General features: G+C 42.3%; 1 protein-coding gene across 1 annotated transcript in view; it reads right to left on the bottom strand.

The window, feature by feature from the left end:
* The window catches only part of col13a1 (collagen, type XIII, alpha 1), a 222011-nt gene that overhangs the window by 78062 nt on the left and 122569 nt on the right, over positions 1 to 21380 (bottom strand). Inside the window, exons 9-15 of the mRNA XM_048563494.2 lie at positions 18880 to 18915; positions 15305 to 15331; positions 11770 to 11796; positions 9375 to 9401; positions 9244 to 9270; positions 6342 to 6368; positions 3458 to 3484 (exon numbers count right to left, since the gene is read on the bottom strand). Coding sequence (XP_048419451.1) covers positions 3458 to 3484; positions 6342 to 6368; positions 9244 to 9270; positions 9375 to 9401; positions 11770 to 11796; positions 15305 to 15331; positions 18880 to 18915 — 198 coding nt within the window. The remainder of the gene's footprint in view (positions 1 to 3457; positions 3485 to 6341; positions 6369 to 9243; positions 9271 to 9374; positions 9402 to 11769; positions 11797 to 15304; positions 15332 to 18879; positions 18916 to 21380) is intronic.

Genomic DNA, 21380 nt, shown 5'->3' with positions numbered 1-21380 from the left:
TGCCCATCAGGAGGGAAGATTGAGAACAAGCACACATGCTTTCTATGATTTTTCATCCATTGTAATGGACCAAACATAGTGAGAGGTGGATGCTCATGGTCCCTGCTCCTCCTCCTTTGCCAGACGAAGAAGCACACGAGGACTTCTGACTGTGAGGTGTCAAATCTCCTGCAGCATGATCTTAGTAAGTTAACCTGAAAGACCATAACATCTGCTGCTTACCCTAATGGTGCCATTGCAAACAGGAATTTTACACAGGCTACTGCAGAAAGTTACTTTACACTGCAGCCTGGATCAGAAGCAAACAGATACACAAACTGGGAGCAGGACTAGGACACAGCCCATCAGGCCTGCTGTCACACTCAATTCATGGCTGATCTGATTATTCCACATTCTCATCGACTCTTCACCCGCGAACCTTTCACCCCCTGGCTTGTCAAGGACCTATCTACCGTTCTACCGTAAAAATAATCCATGATTCTACTTCCACCACTTTTCGAGGAAGACAGTTACAAAGATGCGATACCTTCCGTGTGGGAAAAAAATTCTCCTCGTCTTTGTCTTAAATGGGTGACCCATTATTTCGAAGCAGTGACCCTTAGCTGTAAGAATAGTAGCTTCTTTCAATTTGAGTGTGAGTATGGTTGTATCCTTGGTGTAAATGTGAGGCTACAGTGGGGTTTAAACACCAGTCCCTCCAGCAGATATTCTAGAGGCATCAGACTTTTATAATGCAGATAGTTGCTTAAATTTGATTATTCATGAGTTTTCGGGCAAGATCACTCAACTCACTATTATTCCCAGTGAGCCTAACAAGCGTTAGTTCTCTCAGTCAATTCTTTATGGTCTTGGCTTGTCTTCACTTTGCTATAATAGGAGGCAGTGAAGATCTCAATGTTTTGCATTGGCAATGACTGCATCTTTCTCCACAGATCTAAAAGATGATAAATATTGGAATTCGAATCATTAAAATCCATTTAGTTTCGCAACAGTAACTTTTAAACATGATTTCTTTAGATCTTTATCCATGTTAAGCCTCGAAGGCAGTTTTTTTTTCTCTCTGCAAACCCTTAATACAATGGGAGTGGGAATGAAGACTGTTGCAATTGATGGCATCCTAAGGCATGATGGAGAAAAACCGCAGGGCTCTAAATCATCCCACGAGAACTTTGCAACAAACAAACTGAACTGCAACAGCCTTTAAAACTGCTTTGTTGCACAAAAGGGCAATAAAGTAACACTCTGAACAGGGGCTTAGCTATTGCTGTTATCAAGTCAGCCAGACATGCCATGGACTAACATTTCCAAATGGTTTGTTTTGTGGTCTGGGGTCAGCTGAGACTATTTTCCACATCTTAATTATAAGTCAGCGCAGGGTCATGAGATGTGATTTAATTCTTCTGTTATCAACATATCCTTCATGTTGCCTTCCACAGAGAATAGCATTTTGGGTTAGTCCCTGTGATGAACCTTAAATGACTTGTGTTCATATACTGGAAGTTATGTTCTGACAAATTACGTAACTGGACTCTATCACTTATATCACAAACAACTGAAAAATTTGGTCCTATTTTCACCTCTAACTTCTGTAGAAAGCTCATAATTAATTAGTTACAATGAAAATAAAGAGAACTAAAAAGAAATGAGAAAAGGATAGAGGAAGAATGTGGAGCTGAACATCACCAAGATGTTGCTTGCAGCACATTTAGGTGTAATTGCTGTTTGCCAATTTTGTTAGAACCCCAGAAATCACCAGGAACTAACACTAATCTTTTACAGCTATTTGTTATGTAAGTCGCTCTTGCTTCTTGAACACAATTGTATGTGATTGGTTTAGTTTACAGAGAGGTTCCAGATTACAGGCTCAAAGAGGCTGACATTGATTTCTCAACAACAGACAGTGAGCAGATTATACAAAATCCATGGGTTAAGAATAAAGTAAATCCCTCATTCCTCACAATCATTCTACCAGTTTGATAAATGGGGAGTACTGAAAGACTGAACATGACTGCCTCACACTTCATGCTCTATGGAAACTTCAATCTTATTCAGCTCCTAAATTAAACATGATTGTCATGTGGCGGTCTGACTCAGTCCCTGTCTGTCTTCCTGCACAAGGTTAACTGCTACAAGCTCCAGACACAGCAATGGCATGAAAACAGCATGACACATCTTCAGCTCCAGTTAATCAACTCCTTCACTGATGAATGTACTCCGAGTAGAGTCATCACCTTTTCTGAAAAGAAAGCCAGATTTCATCGCTGAGCTTCGGATCTCCCTAAGACAACAATAAACCTTGTCAATATTCAAACTGCAGAAACAACAAGAACAGAGAGACCATGGTGAGGATCATGGTGCAAAACAATGATAGGGAGAAGCAGTCAGAACCTGCAGTGAGATTATGAAAAGCACTGAGAAAATCAAACCTACAGAAGTATTGTGGATGCTGGTGATCCGAAATAAAGCAGAAAGTGCTAGAGAAACTCAGCACATCTGGCACTTGAAAAGTGCAAGATGAAAAGCCAATGCCCTGTCTCTAGGTTCTGAATGTGTCATATTTGACATGAAACTCTGAATTTCTCTAGCACTTTGCTTATATACAAGCCAAATCAATTTTTTTTCTGAACTGAACTGTAAATATAACATGACCAAACCATGACTATGCAAAAAAAAAGTTATTTCCCATTGAGTGGAGTGAAAATGGATCATGTCACAAACTGAACTGAAATGACAAGATATTTCCCATAACATGAATTTGACTTGAAATCTGTCCTGGGAAAGTACTGAGTCAATGAGCTATTGTAGCGTAATCTTCCAGAACCTTGAGATCTGTGGATGTGAATGGATGATTAATTAGGGAATATGGCCGTTCTCTGCTTATTTATGATAGAGAAAATAAAAATCAGCAGGAGTACAAAACATGTTTTTTTCCTAAGTTGTGACAAATCATTTCAAAATATGCAGCACTAGATTCTGTTGAATAGTTTGAATGTCTGAACTATTGACAAGTCAATCACCAAAGCGTGGAAAATCCACAACCAAAACCTAACCAGCAGTTATGGATTAGTCCTGTATTTGCAAACTATTGGATAATTTCTAAGTTAGACAATAGCTTTCACAGTCTAGAAAGTCAAGGGGCGAAGACGAGTTAATTTTCTGACTAGACTTGGCATTTGAATGCTAACAGTGAGCACACAGGAAATACTGAACAAAGTTAATCATTTAGGAAAGAACGGAGCTGAACTGAATGGATTGAAACATCTTTAATCAAATCATTGACGGTAAATAGGAAAATTGGAATGTAGAAATTGGTATTAGTGCCTTGAATTTTCAGTCCTTTATATTAGTTATGGTTCAATCTTATGTAAAAATCACATTAAAAAGCAGGATTATAAACATAGTTCTTTATATCCGTTTAAGTCCATCGTAAATAATGTTTGAGAGACAAAATACGTACAGTGAGTGCAGAATCTCCACGTTGACCCTAGAAAATGAAAGTTGAATCACATTCACAACATGAATATATTACTTATCTTTTACCTTTAAAAATGTTGGTGAAATAATTAACATTTTACAGTGAGTTTTTGTAACTACCTAATCATAAACAGAAATGGACTTTTAAACTGCAGTTAAACACAGTCCAATATATACCATTTCAATTAGAACATTAGAAAATTTCTACTATTGTTTGATTATTTAGTGTGAACTGCAAGTTTTCTTTTATTCCTTCATGAATCCCTGGTTTGGCCAGCATTTATTGCCCATCCCTAGTTACCCCCAAAGAAGTGGTAGTGATCTGCCTTCTTGAACTACTGCAGTCCATTTGGTGTAGTTTGATCCACAATGCCACTGAGGTGGTGGTGGGGGGGAAATACCAGCATTTTGACTCAGCAACAGTGAAGAATATATAGTTTCAAGTCAGTGGGTAAGTGGCTTGGAGGAGAACTTGCAGGTCGTAGTGTCCTTTTGCATCAGCTATCCTTCTGAGTGGTAGTGGTCATGGGTTTGGAAGATGCTGATTCGGGAGTTCTGGTGAATTTTTATAGATGATACACAGCTGCTACTGTGCAAGGTTGGAGGGAGTGAATGTTTGTGCATGTGGTCCCAAACAAGTGGGCTTCTTTGTCCTAAATGGCATCATGGTTCGTGAGTGTTGTTGGAACTGCACCCATCCAGGCAATTGGGGATTATTTTATCACACTCTTTTCGATGACTTGTGTTTTGTAGATGAAGAACAGGCTTTGAAGAGTCAGGTGGTGAGATACTCATTGTAGTATTCCTAGTCTCTGATCTGCTCTTGTAGCCACAATGTTTGTGTAGCTATGATATGGAGGTGCTGGTGCTGGACTGGAGTGGGCAAGGTCAGTAATCACACGACACCGGGTTACAGTCCAACAGTGACTTCACGTGAAAAAGGAACAGTGCTCCGAACGCTTGTGTTTTCAAATAAACCTGTTGGACTATAACCAGGTGTCATAGATAACAAGGTGTGGAGCTGGATGAACACAGCAGGCCAAGCAGCATCAGAGGAGCAAGAAGGCTGACATTTCGGGCCTAGACCCTTCTTCAGAAAAATGAGACTTCTGAATTTATGTGGCTAGCACTTAGTTAATGAAGATGTCTGTGACACTGGGAATTTTTATTTATGATCAAAACCTGGATTATCAGGGTTTACAGTGTGTCAGTTACGCTGTCAACGGCTACACTCAGACTCACAGAGCTGTTTGGAAAAATGAATTAACAATGTCAAGATGTAAAAGACATTCAAACAGTTTGCTTAAGACATGGAAATTGGAAAAAACATTTGACTAATTGTCAAATGTAAAAGGAAATTAAAGACCTGTCATGGACCTGTTGGTTGTATATTGATAGAAATGGTGAGGAAGCATATTTTTAAAATACTAACTCTGATGAAAACTAACACTGTGAAGTAATCGTTGGGAAATAAAACAGCACCTAATGTTCGACACTTTGAAAAGCTAAAAAGCTAATTTCATTTGTGGATAGTGAGCCATTGTGTAGATTTCTCCCAGCTCAGTATTACAAAGAGATTCTGAATATTATGGTCAATGCTAAATATAGTGTTTGCTTCTTAAAAAAAAAGCACTTAGCATTTATTTAATTAAAGATCAGAGGTACGACCTGGCACAATTCCATTTTAATCATAATCTTAAGACCCGAGGCAATGATGTACCTAGTGTTAAGCATTAGGTTCAGCTAAGTACCACAAGGATAACTCACATAATTGATTTTACAATATTTTTGGAGGAGGAGACAAAGATTTATGAGAGAAAAATGTGTTCAAGTGAACAATCAGTGTGAATAGTATTCAAATTCTGAATTAGCAAGTCATCAATAATTAGTGACTCCTGACAGTAAAACAGAACAAATTTGGTAACATTTCCGTTTGCCTCAAGTCCCATTGAATCAGACTTTCATGGACCTTGTTGCACAAAAATAATTTTTGGATCTCATGTTCAGCTTGATGTTCAGCTCTTCAGTTAAACTTAAGGTTTAGGAATCAGTTTTATACAGGTTATGTTTCCAAGGGAAAGACTATTTCAACATTTTCAACTGCTCTAAACTACAAGCACGCTTTTAACGTAGGAGGCTGTATGAATGATAGGTTGTGGTTTAAACACGACAAACATTCATCACTGATCCACCTGTCACACTCCTTGTTGGATAATTCCTGTGCCTTGAAGTCATTATTGAGCTTTCTGATCTTTTATCTCATCTCACAGTCTTGCTAAAGTTCAAAGTTCACTTTATATTTTCACCCAAATTTGCAAATTAACCACTTATGTAAATGGGGCTTTAAAAAATTCATTCAAGGGATGGGAGTGTCTCTGGCTGGCAGATAGGATTTATTGCCCATTGCTATCCACTCTGGAGAATGTGGTGGTAAGTTGCCATTTTTGAACTGCTGCGGTGTATTTGGTGTATTTGCTCCATTTGGTGTACCCCACAATATTGTTAGGGATGGAGCATTTCGGACTTTGACCCGTTGACACTGAAAGAACTGCGATACATTTCCAAATCAGGGTGGTGTGTGGCTTGGAGGGAAACTGGCAGGGCGTGGTGGTCCTATGTATCTGCCGTCCTTATCCTTTCAGTTGGTTGTGGTTATGGGTTTGGAAGGTACTGTTTGAGGAGCCTTGGTGAACTTCTGTAGTGCGTCTTGTAGATGGTACACACTGTTGTTACTGAGCAGGGAGACAGTAGATGTTGAACGTACTGAATGGGGTACTAATCATGGTGTTGCTTTCTTCTGGACATTTTAGAACATTTATAAAGTCAATACAAGGTCAATAATGCGGACAAAAATAATCTGCACTCACCTTATCACCCTTTGGACCATTCAGACCCTGTACAATAAACACAATGTTTGGTGTTAAAATGCTGTAGTTATTTAGCAAAACAAAGCAGATATTGCCTTTAAAAAAGTTAAGACAAGGTGTTACAATGTAAACAGTCAAATGCTTATTAACAGTGATAAGTAAGAAAATTGGCCATATATATAATGTTTTCTGAAATCATAACTTTTAAAATCATTTTTGCATTAGGAGTGACAAGAAACATCACTGAAAGAAGAAACGAAGTTGGAAGTGGTTGTCTTGCACTCAGAGTGAGAAACAAGAAACAGACGCCATTTCAGGGGTTCAAGATGTAAAGTTAACTTTGTGTCTCCATTCAGCAATGTGGAAGCTCTGTACAACCAGACAAGAAATGTCAAGACGAGCAAGAAAGGTATATATCAGCTACTCACAATAACCAATGATGAATAAAATAACATTAAATAGATTTTAAAGAGACCTTGGGGTGCAGGTTCATAGTTCTGTGAAAGTGGAAACACAGGGAGACTGGGGAATGAAGGTGGTGTTTGGATGCTTGCCTTTATCGGTCAGTGCATTGAGATTCAGAGTTGGGAGGACATGTTGTGGCTGCACAGGACATTGGTTAGGTCTCTTGTGGATTACTGTGTTCAGTTCTGGTCTCCCTGCTATACAAAGATGTTGAGAAACTTGAAAGAGTTCCGAAAAGATTTACAAGGATATTGCCAGGTTTGAAGGGTCTGACCTAAAGCGAGAGGCTGAATAGGCTGAGGTTATTTTTCCTGGTGCGTCAGAGGCTGAGGGGTGATCCTAAAAAGGTTTATAGAATCATGAAGGACATACGTAGGGTGAAGCACCAAGGTCTTTTCCCCAGGGTACGGCAACCCAAAACTGGAGGGCATAGGGTTAAGGTGAGGAAGGTAAGATTTAATAGGTACCTAGGGGACAACTTTTTCACACAGAGGGTGGTGCATGTTTAGAATGAGCTGCCAGAGGGAGTGGTAGAGGTTGGTGCAATTACAACATTTAAAAAGCATCTGGATGGGGTATGACTAGGAAGGGTTTAGAGGGATATTGACCAAATGCTGGCAAATGTGTCCAGATCAGTTTAGGATATCTGGTCGCATGGATGAGCTGGACCAAAGGGTCTGTTTCCATGTTGTAAGCCTTGCGACTGAGGTTTCAATGAATAGATTCAGGACGAGGTAAATGTACTGGAGTCAATGCTAGTGCAGAGTTCCAATGCAAAACATCTTTTCTCAGTTATTCTGACTGCATCAACTTCTCGATACATACATAAGTCATGCAATAGATAACATCACACACACACATACATATATGTGTATATACATATATATATATATGTGTGTGTGTATATATTTACATAATGGTGAGAATCACCATAGAACTGAAAAGGTTAACGGGTGTTTGATAATGATGTTCATAATTATAAATGGTTGTACAGAGTAAATAAAGAGAAACTGTGTGGATTAGAATGAAACAATGTGGAACAAAACAGGATTCTTCCTCCTGTGGTGTCTTGATGAATATTTATGCTTCAACTGTCATGTCTAAAAGTTACATTCACAACACATTCAATTCATTGTTAACTGCAGAATTTTGTTGTGTGCATGTGCACAGCTATCCTAGAAAAGCAATGATTACCCTCAAATACAATTAACATAATTCAAAAGGTGCTACATTAATCTAAGTCTTCTCTTTCATCCCCTTCTCCAGGCAGCTTCCCATGATTTTCCAAGAACTGCACAGCTGTCCCATTAATTCCATGATTTACACTTGCAAGTCCATTTTAAAAAGTATGATTTATTTTCAAATTGGGGTATTCTGGAAAAAGAAAATGAATTTTACAAAGACCCAGATTTTGCCAGGGGAAGAGATTGGATAATCAATGATCCTGCGGTGACACATGGATACGTTCAATTCACTGCCGTCTGTGCCTTGGCTTGGTCATCCAACTCAACTTGATTTCTCTAATGAGTTGCCTTCAAAGTTTCAGTCTACATTTAAAGACTGACTGCTGTGGTTCACCTTCACTGTGGAAACCGAAAGTTTGCATTTGAGCAAGTACACAAAGATATGAAATAGTAGTAGGCCATTCAGAGCCCAGAATTCAATAAGAACATGATTGATCTGCTTGTTCCAAATTCCACATTCCCATCGACTCCGATAACCTTTGATTCTCCTCCCCAGCAAGAATTGCTCCACATCTCCCCAAACATGTTCAACGATCCCACTTCATGCCTTCTAGGGCAGAGACTTCCAAAGTAGTACAACTCAGACAGAAAAAAAATTGTCCCATTTCTATCCTAAAAGGCTGATCCCTAATTTTAAGAAAGGTACTTCCTAAGTTCTGGGCTGACCCATAAGAGGATAGCTTTTCACATCCACCTTGTCAAGACTAGTCAGGATCTTGCACACTTCAATCTAGTCACCCCTCACTCTGTTAAACTTCAGCAAATACAAGTGCAGTCTACCCAACCTTTCCTCATAGGGCCAACCCCTCATTCCAGGAATCAGTCTAGTAAATCTCCTCTGAACTGTCACCAATATCTCTACATCCTTCCTTAAATATGGAGACATAAATTGGCACACTTAATAATGAAGCAAGAAAATCTGTCAACCATATCTAGACTGGTCTACGTGTGACTCCTTTCCCACAGCAATGTCGTTGATTCTTAATTGTCCCCCAAATAATTGGGAATGGGCAATAAATGTTAGTTATTCATTGACGCCCACATTTGATGAATGAATTAACAAAAAGAGAATCGCACATGATCATGTTGTAGGGGAGTGCTGACTTGATGGGCTGAATGGCCTACTGCTGCTCTTATTTCTACTTTTCTGATTCATTATTCAATAAAGGTTTAATTTAGAATTTAAAACTTACCTTCTCTCCTTTTTGCCCCTGGTCTCCCTTTAGAAATGAATAGGAACAGTTAGATAACATTCAGGAATACATCCACAGTCATGAAGCTGATTAGTTTGTAGAGGGTTTTTATTCTGTGAGGGCACACTCACCTTGTCACCTTTCGGGCCGGGTACCCCCTGTGTAAGAACAACAACAAAAAAACAAATGTCAGAGCTGGCAAAGTATGGTCTTGTGGAATTTAAGTCCAAATAATGAACTGTGTTGTTACATAGAATCTGCAGGGAAGTGAAATCCTGGGTGTTACTGATAACCAAACACTACCATTTGGGAGAAATGGGACAACTAGAAATTTTGCAACAAAAATAACATGGGGATTGGGCGGGGGAGGGATGAAGATGGTGGGGTGAGGTGGGCGGGGGTGTTGGAGCAGGGGCAGGGAATGGAAACTGCCATAAGACTTTGGAAACAAGGAACAGGCATTCAGTCCATCGCGCCTGTTCCTCCATTCAATGAGATGATGGTGCTGGGATTGTAATGAGGTCAGTCAGGTGGACTTCAAAAAATGAGTTCCAACTGGGGCTGTTAATTTATTCCAAACAGGGAGCCGTGGTTGACATATAAAAAAGGGATCATCAAAGATACCTGACGCTGAGGGCTGACTTTGAATGAGGCTGTACTAAAGTTAAGGACAGTTCATGTGTAAATAAAGGATGACTTTGTGATGGGATACTGGCCTCTGAGGATTTTCCAAATATGGCTAATCTGATAATCCTCGACTGCACTTTCCTGCCTTTTCCCTATTAGCCTTGATTCAATTACTGATGAAAATTCTCTCAGCCTTGCATATGCTTAATGAACCAGCTTCAACATCCCTCTGTGGTAAAGAATGCTAGAGGTTCACTACCCAATGAAGGACTTCCTCCTCATGTCACTACTCTAAGATGAGGCTGACTGGTCCTAGGATCTCCAATGGGAAATGACTTCTCCACATTGACCCTGACAAGTCCCTGTAAGAATTTTCTGTGTTTTCAGTGAGGTCCTTATCCACAGGCCTGAGCTGCATTCAGTTGACAAGCAATGGGACTCCCACCCCTCACTCAGAGTGGCTGACCAATCTGATTGTCTGGTAGCTCCATCACACTCAGGAGCGCCACCCCTTGGGAATGGCCACAGCCTGGATTGTGGGAAGGGGGCGCAAGAAAGAGCACAGCTCTTCCTGGGAAAGGTCACTCATGGGTTTCTAGAGCTGGGGAAGGAGTCTTACAGTCTGGATGGGGTGGTGAACAGGAGCGAGGTGAAGGTCTGGGCTCTGCCAGGCAGATGGCACAGAAGGAAGGATGGGGGGGGATGTCTCAGGGATCAAGGGGAAAACCAACATTCAACCAACAGTTTTTTTATTGAGTTGGTATTCTTATGAAATGTCCTGATGAATGCAAAATGAAAAGTTTTGATGTGAAATGTGTCTTTTCTAACAATACTCAATTTCAATATTTACTTAAATGTCATGTGTTTTTATTTAAAGCAAAACTAGCCTGTCTAGAAATCAGAAGTAGTAAATGGTGGACATACATTCCAATGATGCTTATTCGGTCTGTATCAATACATTAACCTATGTTATCTGTCAGATGCTAATGGTCCTGAAGTCGATTTGCAGTAGAGCCACACAGTCATAGAGATGTACATCATGGAAACAGACCCTTCAGTCCCACTCATCCATGCTAACCAGATATCCTAGATAAATCCAGTCCCATTTTCCAGCATTTGGTCCATATCCCTCTAAACCCTTCCCATTCATATACACTTCCAGATGCCTTTTCAATGTTGCAATTGTGCCAGCCTCGGCAATTTCCTTTGATAGCCCAATCAATGTACGCACTACCCTCTGCATGAAAAAGTTGCCCCTTAGGTCCCTTTTAAATCCTCCCTCTTTCACCTTAAACCTATGCCCCTAGTTTTGCATTCCCCCAGCCCAGGGAAAAGACCTTGTCTATTTGTCCTATCCATGCCTGTCATGATTTTATGAGCATCTATAAGGTCACCCCTCAGCCTTTGACACTCCAGGAAAAATAGACCCAGCCTATTCAACCTCTCCCAAAGCTTAAACCCTCCAACCCTGGCAACATCCTTGTAAATCGTTTCTGAACCCTTTCAAGTTTCACAACATCTTCCCTATAGCAGGGAGACCAGAATTGCAAGAAGTATTCCAAAGGTGGCCTAATGCATGTCCTGTAGACCAGCAACATGATCTCCCAACTCCTATACTCAAAGCACAGCCCAATAAAGGCAAGCATACCAAATGACTTCTTCATTACTCTATCTACCTGCAACTTCACTTTCAAGGTACTATCAGCCTGCACTCCAAAGTCTGTTTGTTCTGCAATATCCCAAACCTTATCGTTAAGTATTTAAGTCCTGTCCTGATTTGCCTTTCCAAGATGCAGCACCTCACATTTATCTAAATTAATCCCCATCTGCCACTCCAAGGCCCATTGGCCCATCACTTAGATTTTTATTTTAAATGCATATTTTTGCTTCCAATCTTACCATGTCACCTTTAGGGCCAGGTTTTCCCTGAAACGAAAGAAATGTAATTGTAAACCACAGGCGATGGATGTAATATTTAATTTGCACAAGTATTTATTTCCACTCCCGCTTTTCTGCTCCATCCCATAATACGTTGTGAAACTTGGACTTCTGAACATGGACAAAGAAATGCTGCTTGTTCAACTTTTTGTAACATTAAATTTTACAGATTACATCACCCACAATCACATAATGAATGGTTTTCTTGTTTTAATGACCTTTTGTTAACCAATACACTTGACAACAACTCCAAAATGGCTGTCACCAAATAAAAACTGAAAAGGCAGAATAACTCATTTAACCAATCAAGACACCAAATAATTCTAAATTCAACCAGGTCAGAACCCAGGTGGATTTTCCACCTTTACTGATTTGGGTTTTGCTGCCCATCGGATTGTCTTTGGTGTTAACAGATACAAAATGGCTGTTATTCTGGTCTCATTGGTCATGTTCATCCAAAGATAAGGGATCAAGGTGGTATGCCTTAGTCCAAAGATCAGAGTACTGACAGCGTGAGAATTTCAGACCGAAGGCATTTTGAGTAGTGGATGTGTGGTGGATTAACATTACAGTTCAAGTACGACCAGGGCAGGTTGTGAGATTGACAAAAACACAACACACAAAACCCAAGATAATAAAATGTGAGGCTGGATGAACACAGCAGGCCAAGCAGCATCTCAGGAGCATAAAAGCTGACGTTTCGGGCCTAGACCCTTCATCAGAGAGGGGGATGGGGAGAGGGAACTGGAATAAATAGGGAGAGAGGGGGAGGCGGACCGAAGATGGAGAGTAAAGAAGATAGGTGGAGAGAGTGTAGGTGGGGAGGTAGGGAGGGGATAGGTCAGTCCAGGGAAGACGGACAGGTCAAGGAGGTGGGATGAGGTTAGTAGGTAGCTGGGGGTGCGGCTTGGGGTGGGAGGAAGGGATGGGTGAGAGGAAGAACAGGTTAGGGAGGCAGAGACAGGTTGGACTGGTTTTGGGATGCAGTGGGTGGGGGGGGAAGAGCTGGGCTGGTTGTGGGATGCAGTGGGGGGAGGGGACGAACTGGGCTGGTTTAGGGATACAGTAGGGGAAGGGGAGATTTTGAAACTGGTGAAGTCCACATTGATACCATACGGCTGCAGGGTTCCCAGGCGGAATATGAGTTGCTGTTCCTGCAACCTTCGGGTGGCATCATTGTGGCAGTGCAGGAGGCCCATGATGGACATGTCATCAAGAGAATGGGAGGGGGAGTGGAAATGGTTTGCGACTGGGAGGTGCAGTTGTTTGTTGCGAACTGAGCGGAGGTGTTCTGCAAAGCGGTCCCCAAGCCTCCGCTTGGTTTCCCCAATGTAGAGGAAGCCGCACCGGGTACAGTGGATGCAGTATACCACATTGGCAGATGTGCAGGTGAACCTCTGCTTAATGTGGAATGCGCACCTACACAGGCCCCAAACCCCACCTCTTCCTCCGATACATTGATGACTGTATCGGCGCTGCCTCTTGCTCCCCAGAGGAGCTCGAACAGTTCATCCACTTCACCAACACCTTCCACCCCAACCTTCAGTTCACCTGGGCCATCTCCAGCACATCCCTCACCTTCCTGGACCTCTCAGTCTCCATCTCAGGCAACCAGCTTGTAACTGATGTCCATTTCAAGCCCACCGACTCCCACAGCTACCTAGAATACACCTCCTCCCACCCACCCTCCTGCAAAAATTCCATCCCCTATTCCCAATTCCTCCGCCTCCGCCGCATCTGCTCCCACGATAAAACATTCCACTCCCGCACATCCCAGATGTCCAAGTTCTTTAAGGACCGCAACTTTCCCCCCACAGTGGTCGAGAACGCCCTTGACCGCGTCTCCCGTATTTCCCGCAACACATCCCTCACACCCCGCCCCTAACACAACCGCCCTAAGAGGATCCCCCTCGTTCTCACACACCACCCTACCAACCTCCGGATACAACGCATCATCCTCCGACACTTCCGCCATTTACAATCCGACCCCACCACCCAAGACATTTTTCCATCCCCACCCCTGTCTGATTTCCGGAGAGTCCACTCTCTCCGTGACTCCCTTGTTCGCTCCACACTGCCCTCCAACCCCACCACACCTGGCACCTTCCCCTGCAACCGCAGGAAATGCTACACTTGCCCCCACACCTCCTCCCTCACCCCTATCCCAGGCTCCAAGATGACATTCCACATTAAGCAGAGGTTCACCTGCACATCTGCCAATGTGGTATACTGCATCCACTGTACCCGGTGCGGCTTCCTCTACATTGGGGAAACCAAGCGGAGGCTTGGGGACCGCTTTGCAGTACACCTCCGCTCAGTTCGCAACAAACAACTGCACCTCCAAGTCGCAAACCATTTCCACTCCCCCTCCCATTCTCCAGATGACATGTCCCTCATGGGCCTCCTGCACTGCCACAATGATGCCACCCGAAGGTTGCAGGAACAGCAACTCATATTCCGCCTGGGAACCCTGCAGCCATATGGTATCAATGTGGACTTCACCAGTTTCAAAATCTCCCCTTCCCCTACTGCATCCCTAAACCAGCCCAGTTCGTCCCCTCCCCCCCACTGCACCACACAACCAGCCCAGCTCTTCCCCCGCACCCACTGCATCCCAAAACCAGTCCAACCTGTCTCTGCCTCCCTAACCTGTTCTTCCTCTCACCCATCCCTTCCTCCCACCCCAAGCCGCACCTCCATCTACCTACTAACCTCATCCCACCTCCTTGACCTGTCCGTCTTCCCTGGACTGACCTATCCCCTCCCTACCTCCCCACCTACACCCTCTCCACCTATCTTCTTTACTCTCCATCTTCGGTCCGCCTCCCCCTCTCTCCCTATTTATTCCAGTTCCCTCTCCCCATCCCCCTCTCTGATGAAGGGTCTAGGCCCGAGGCGTCAGCTTTTGTGCTCCTGAGATGCTGCTTGGCCTGCTGTGTTCATCCAGCCTCACATCTTATTATCTTGGAATCTCCAGCATCTGCAGTTCCCGTTATCTCTGACACACAAAACCCAACTGGTTTCACCAGTGTGGCGTGCTCTGAAAACACAACGACCAACCCACATTCTGCAGTTCACTCTGAGGGTTGTATTGCAAAAAGGAGCTGGAAATGTGGTGGGGTGCAAACCTCTTTCCAGTTATGACACAGTGTTACATGATCATATAGAACATTATTGTAATTGTACCTTTGAACAAATTGCATAATGGCCCAAGATCAATTTTACTTCCTTAGTTCCCTCTGAAGAGGTGTTACAAGTCACTCCATTGTGAAAACAAATAATGGAGAACAAAATAAAAGCCAAATACTTTGGATGTTGAAAATCTGAAACAGAAATAGAAAAACAGAAAGCAGCATCTGTGGTCCTGCTGTTTTCTCCAGCACTTTCTGTTTTTATTAATGGGCAATAAATATGTTGAGGTACTTTGGGAAGGAAGCGTATGTAATTGCTACATTATCCTATAGCAAAAAAATTAAAAATTGCATAAAATACTTACAGATTTTCCATCCAACCCTATCGGGCCCTTGAAAATAAATATTGATGAATATAAAAATATGAATGAACAATATTAGGTCATTAAGAAAAATCACTTGAATAGAAAATGATGTTCAACAGTGGAAAGATTTAAACATCAACCAGACAATGAGTTCATTCAGTGAAAAGTTAAATGAAAGTCAGCAATGAAATAGTTAGTGGCACAAACACCGAAAGCAGAGATCAGAAACCAACAATGCTCCGTTACAGACTTGTTTAATAACCAGTAGTTTTGTTAAGGTGCAGTTTCAAATGGCTCCCATCAGCTGGTAGTGCAGTGTGTAAAGCACGCTCAAACCTGCCCAGTTATATTGATTCAATATGTTCACCATCAACAGAAACACATACAAAAGCAGCTTGGGAAACTGAGCAAAACACAGCAAGCAAGAGATCAATATGTTAAATGGTAAAATCAGTTTTGACGATATGCACTGTTAAAAAGTATCATTTTCCCAATTTGATGCAAGCTCAGACACTTAATCACACTCACTCGATCCCTGCTTGTTTAATCCTTCACAGAAGATGTGAATAAAATTCAATGTACAGGAGCAGATATTTGGAGTGCTGTGCATCTCTGGCGGCGTAAATGTAATTCAGTGGCATATTCAAGACCTCTTTATAAATGACTTAAAGAAATGGATGTTCCAAGGTGCACCCAGAATTCTTGTATGATATTCAACTGTGCAATTCACTGCTCACTTACACCTGCTGCATGTCTAGGATGTTCATTTGGAAACTGCGTTATTTCCTCACTAATCCCCTTGCTTATGCTTTGATTAGCCATTTGTTGGATGCATCGTTTATATAAATAGTTACATACATGTGTGCTGCAGGGTCTGGGCTGCAGCTAAATCAGGATTCAGATACTAGCTTTAAGTTTCATTCACATCTCCAGCTCAAGTGGCTAAAATTTACAAGCTGTCCCGAACCATCTATGCAGCGAACTGTTCATTAGTAATGCAGAACTGCAATCCAGTCCAGTGAGGTAACAACACTATAGTAAGGATATGTTCTCAATGATTTACCCCAACATACAGTTCAAATTTTTCATAGATTCACAAATGTTGAGTGTTATTTGTCTGAACAAGCAGAAAAGTTTAGAGCCGACAACCAGTAAGCTCCTCCCTTTTTGATTGAGTACAGATCCACTTATTCATCATTCACTCTTTCTCGAAGTCTGAGATACAGTCATCAAGTCTTGAAGATAGGTAAGTCCCCGGGCCTGATGGGATTTATCAAAGCATTCTATGGAAAACAAGGGAAGAGATCGCAGGGCCTTTGGCAATGATCTTTTCGTCCTCACTGTCCACAGGCATAGTGCCAGAAGATTGGAGAAAGGAAAACGTCCTTCCCTCATTCAAAAAAAGGGAATAAGGATAACCCTGGAAATTACAGGCCAGTTAGTCTTACGTCAATGGTGGGCAAATTATTGGAAAGGGCTCTGAGAGATAGGATTTGTGATCACTTGGAAAGGCACAGTTTGATTTGTGATAGTCAGCATGGATTTGTGAGGGGTAGATCATGCCTCACAAACCTTATTGAATTCTTTGAAGAGGTAACCAAACAGCTGGATGAAGGTGGAGCAGTGAATGTGGTATACATGGATTTAAGTAAGGTGTTTGATGAGGTTCCCCATGGTAGGCTCATGCAGAAAGTAAGGTGGCATGGAACGGGGGAAATGTGGCAGATCGGATTCAGAATTGGCTGACCCTGAGAAGACAAAGGATGGTAGTGTACGGAAAATATTCAACATGGTGCTCAGTTACAAGTGGTGTACCACAAGGAGTGGAAGGGTGGATTAGTAAGTTTGCGGATGATACTAAGGTGTCGCGTTGTGGACAGTGCGGAGGGCTGTTCTAGGTTGCAAAGGGACGTTGATAGGATGCAGAGCTGGGCTGAGAAGTGGCAGATGGAGTTTAACCCTGAAAAGTGTGAGGTGATTCATTTTGGAAGGACAAATTTGAAAACAGAACACTGGGTTAACAGAAAGTTTCTTGGCAGTGTGGAGGAGCAGAGGGATTTTAGGGTTCATGCCCACAGTTCCGTGAAAGCTGCCACCCAGGTGGATAGAGTTGTTAAGAAGGCATATGGTACATTAGCTTTCATTAGTAGATGGATTGAGTTCAAGAGCCATGAAGTTACCCTCCAGCTATACAAAACCCTGGTGAGGCCACATCTGGAGTATTGTGGCCAGTTCTCATCGCCTCATTACAGGAAATGTTGGAAAAGGTGCAAAGAAGATTTACCAGGATGTTACCTGGAATGGAGGGAAGGTCTTACGAGGAAAGGTTGAGAGATCTAGGGCTTTTCTCTTTAGAACGATGACAGATGAGAGGTGACTTGATAGAGGTGTACAAAACGATCATAGGTATAGATCGAGTAGACAGCCAGAGATGTTTTCCCTCGGGTGGAGGTAGCTATAGGGAGACGTCAGAGGTAGGTTCTTTACTTGGAGAGTGGTAGGGGCTGGAATGCATTGCCAGAGAGGGTAGTGGAGTCGGGGCATTTAAATGGCTATTAGATAGGCATATGGATGATAGTATAAGGTAGGGGTGGAGGTTAAATAGATCTTAGGTTTAGGGTAAAAATTCGACACAACATCGAGGATCCTGCTGTACTGTTCTATGTTCTGTGTTCTAAGTCATACCACTAAGAAGAAGCCATTTGGCCTATCATGTCTGTACCAACCTACCTTCACTCATCTCACTTTCCAACTCTTGGTTCATAGCTTTGAATGTGATGACATTTTCAAGTGCTCATCTCTGTCCATTTTACAGGTTGTGAGGTTTCCTGCTTCTACTGTCACCACCATCACTTCACTGTCTGAATGCAAAAATGTTTTCGTCAAATCCCCTCTAAACCTAAACTCTTCACCTTAAAATTATGCCTTCCTTGTTATTTATGCTTCAACATGAGATGAACTTCACACTCAACTCTTAAATGTCATGGATATATATATATTCATGTGCTTAAGGTTCATGTGTTTAAGCCGGGTCCACTCTCTACTGTGTTACCTGAGCAGAGTCACTGCCATCGCCTTGTATCTCAATGCTGCACACTGTCCCCATGCACAGCTAATAAAAGGACTGATTTTTAACAACAGCAACTTTCATTTATATAGTGCCTTCACCACAGTAGAACTATCCCAATGTGCTTCACGGCAGTGTTAAATAAGGACATTTCTTGCACAGCGTCTAGTGTAGATGTATAATGAAGTTGATTAGGACGGAACTCAGAACACAAGGAAATGTAAGTGTAGTGAGCAAGTTTCTGAGTTTACAGCAACATCAATGCAATGATCAAACAGTATGAATAACTGATGAACAGCTTGGATCACTTGGGAACTTGTAACTCAAATAAACACCAGCAGCAGCATCAATAATTCGATAACTGCCCTCAACATGGCCATTCATTCATGAAAGTCTGTCTATTTAAAAAAAAACTAAGGTAATCGGGTTATTGTAAGTAACTACTCAAAGATGACCGGATGATTAACAATTGAAATTCCAAGTAAATGTTTCTTAAACATCAACACACCGGATATCCTGGAAACCCTCTTGCTCCAGGCTGACCCTAAATTGAAGATAAAAACACAAGTGGAGGAAAAAATGTTAATCCAGTTCCTTATGTTGTATTTTGTTACATATTGCAGTACTAAACATTTTTTGTGAAATATTTCTCAACTTTTTCTAAAACATTTACAGAATTTACGCAACTTACAACTGTTCAAAAAAAAAACAAACAACAACAATTCCTTAGAAAGTTGGTGATAAAGGCAGATTGGGAAAGTTTTCATCTCTTACTCGTTAAGCACCAGTCATCATCTGTCAGTCATCATTGATTGATACAGTAAGTCTTATCAATCAGAATCCGCTTGGCAACCAATCAGCACTGTCCTCTTATACAATATAAATTTTGTTTCCGCTCGAATTTGCATTTTTGCAAAGTGTCCTGATGAGTGGAAGACAAAGAGCTTTGACAAAAAGTGCCTGTTTTTAAACAATACTCACATTCTGCTCAATCAAAGGATGCATTCTAAAAAGCAGACATAATGTGTTCTACACATAGCAGCAGAAAGATGGCAAAATGTGTAATTGTGCCAGAGATTTCACACTAGACAATAGTATTTCCAGCTTTGTGCACATTGCTGTGAGCTCATGTCAAAACCCCTCCTCACCATCCCTGCATGAATGTGTACGTACTTCAGCTGCTGAATATAAACTCATTGACTCATTGTCCTACAATACTTAATACTGAACTCTTTGAAGTATAATAGACTAATAAGGAAGATAACTGAAAATTCAACAGACTGGCAGTACAGCAGACACTGCACACTTATTGTTGGATTACCTGAGTTTTCATGTCAAATACTAAGACAAAATAGCAAGCAAGTATTGCCAATTTAGGTCAACCTGGGTAGATGTTCGTGCCTACAATGAAAGATGAAATAACAGGGTACTTAGTATGCTATAACATCCTACAGAGTTAACATCCTTTCATTAAGGGGAAATGATGCTTGACAAACTTGTACAGTGCTTTGAGAAGGAAATAAACATTACTGATGACAGACCTCCAGTTGATTTAGTACTTTTAGATTTCAAAAAAGCATTAGATAAGGTACAAATCATTAGGTGACTCAAATGAAAACAGCCCATGGGTTCAAGAATAGTATGTTAGGATGGACAGAGGACTGCATCGCTAATAGAAGTAGAGAAGGGGCAGCAGGATGGTAACTTATAACTAGGGTACAGCCACAGAGTCAATGCTGTGGAGGCTGTACACCAAATGTTGACTGGGTTGATTTTGAAAATGGAGGAGGGGATTGCCATGCTTAGGAAAGTTGGGCAGGCTGGGACTACATTTATTGGAGTTTATAAGATTGAAAGAAATCTTATTTTGTCAGCATTTGAGATTCTTAAAAGGCTTGATAGTGTATATCCGTAGAGATATATCGGCAACGTTAAGTACATTTAGGCCGTCATTGGACAAGCATATGGACGTACATGGAATAGTGTAGGTTAGATGGGCTTCAGATCGGTATGACAGGTTGGCACAACATCAAGGGCCGAAGGGCCTGTACTGTGCTGTAATGTTCTATGTTCTATGTTCTAAGATGAAGCAATTCATTAGGCAAGGAAAGAGAACAGAGAAACAGGAGCATCAAGTCTGTTGGAATCATCCCTGACCAGGGAATCAATCCAAAGCCTCTCCTTTACTCTCTACTTTCCCAATCAACTGAAACATCACACTTTCAGTCGCTTAAACCTGGAGCACCTGCACTTAAGATAATAAAATGTGAGGCTGGATGAACACAGCAGGCCAAGCAGCATCTCAGGAGCACAAAAGCTGACGTTTCGGGCCTGGACCCTTCATCAGAGAGGGGGATGGGGAGAGGGAACTGGAATAAATAGGGAGAGAGGGGGAGGCGGACCGAAGATGGAGAGAAAAGAAGATAGGTGGAGAGAGTATAGGTGGGGAGGTAGGGAGGGGATAGGTCAGTCCAGGGAAGACAGACAGGTCAAGGTGGTGGGATGAGGTTAGTAGGTAGATGGGGGTGCGGCTGGGGGTGGGAGGAAGGGATGGGTGAGAGGAAGAACCGGTTAGGGAGGCAGAGACAGGTTGGACTGGTTTTGGGATGCAGTGGGTGGGGGGGGGGGGGGGGGGGAAGAGCTGGGCTGGTTGTGTGGTCCAGTGGGGGGAGGAGACGAACTGGGCTGGTTTAGGGATGCAGTAGGGGAAGGGGAGATTTTGAAACTGGTGAAGTCCACATTGATACCATTAGGCTGCAGGGTTCCCAGGCGGAATATGAGTTGCTGTTCCTGCAACCTTCGGGTGGCATCATTGTGGCAGTGCAGGAGGCCCATGATGGACATGTCATCTGGAGAATGGGAGGGGGAGTGGAAATGGTTTGCGACTTGGAGGTGCAGTTGTTTGTTGCGAACTGAGCGGAGGTGTTCTGCAAAGCAGTGTCCAAGCCTCCGCTTGGTTTCCCCAATGTAGAGGAAGCCGCACCGGGTACAGTGGATGCAGTATACCAC

Source organism: Stegostoma tigrinum, chromosome 37 (genome assembly GCF_030684315.1).
Source record: "Stegostoma tigrinum isolate sSteTig4 chromosome 37, sSteTig4.hap1, whole genome shotgun sequence".
NCBI lineage: Eukaryota > Metazoa > Chordata > Chondrichthyes > Orectolobiformes > Stegostomatidae > Stegostoma > Stegostoma tigrinum.
The sequence above is the reverse complement of the archived record's forward strand: the minus strand, read 5'-3'. Positions and strand labels throughout refer to the sequence as shown.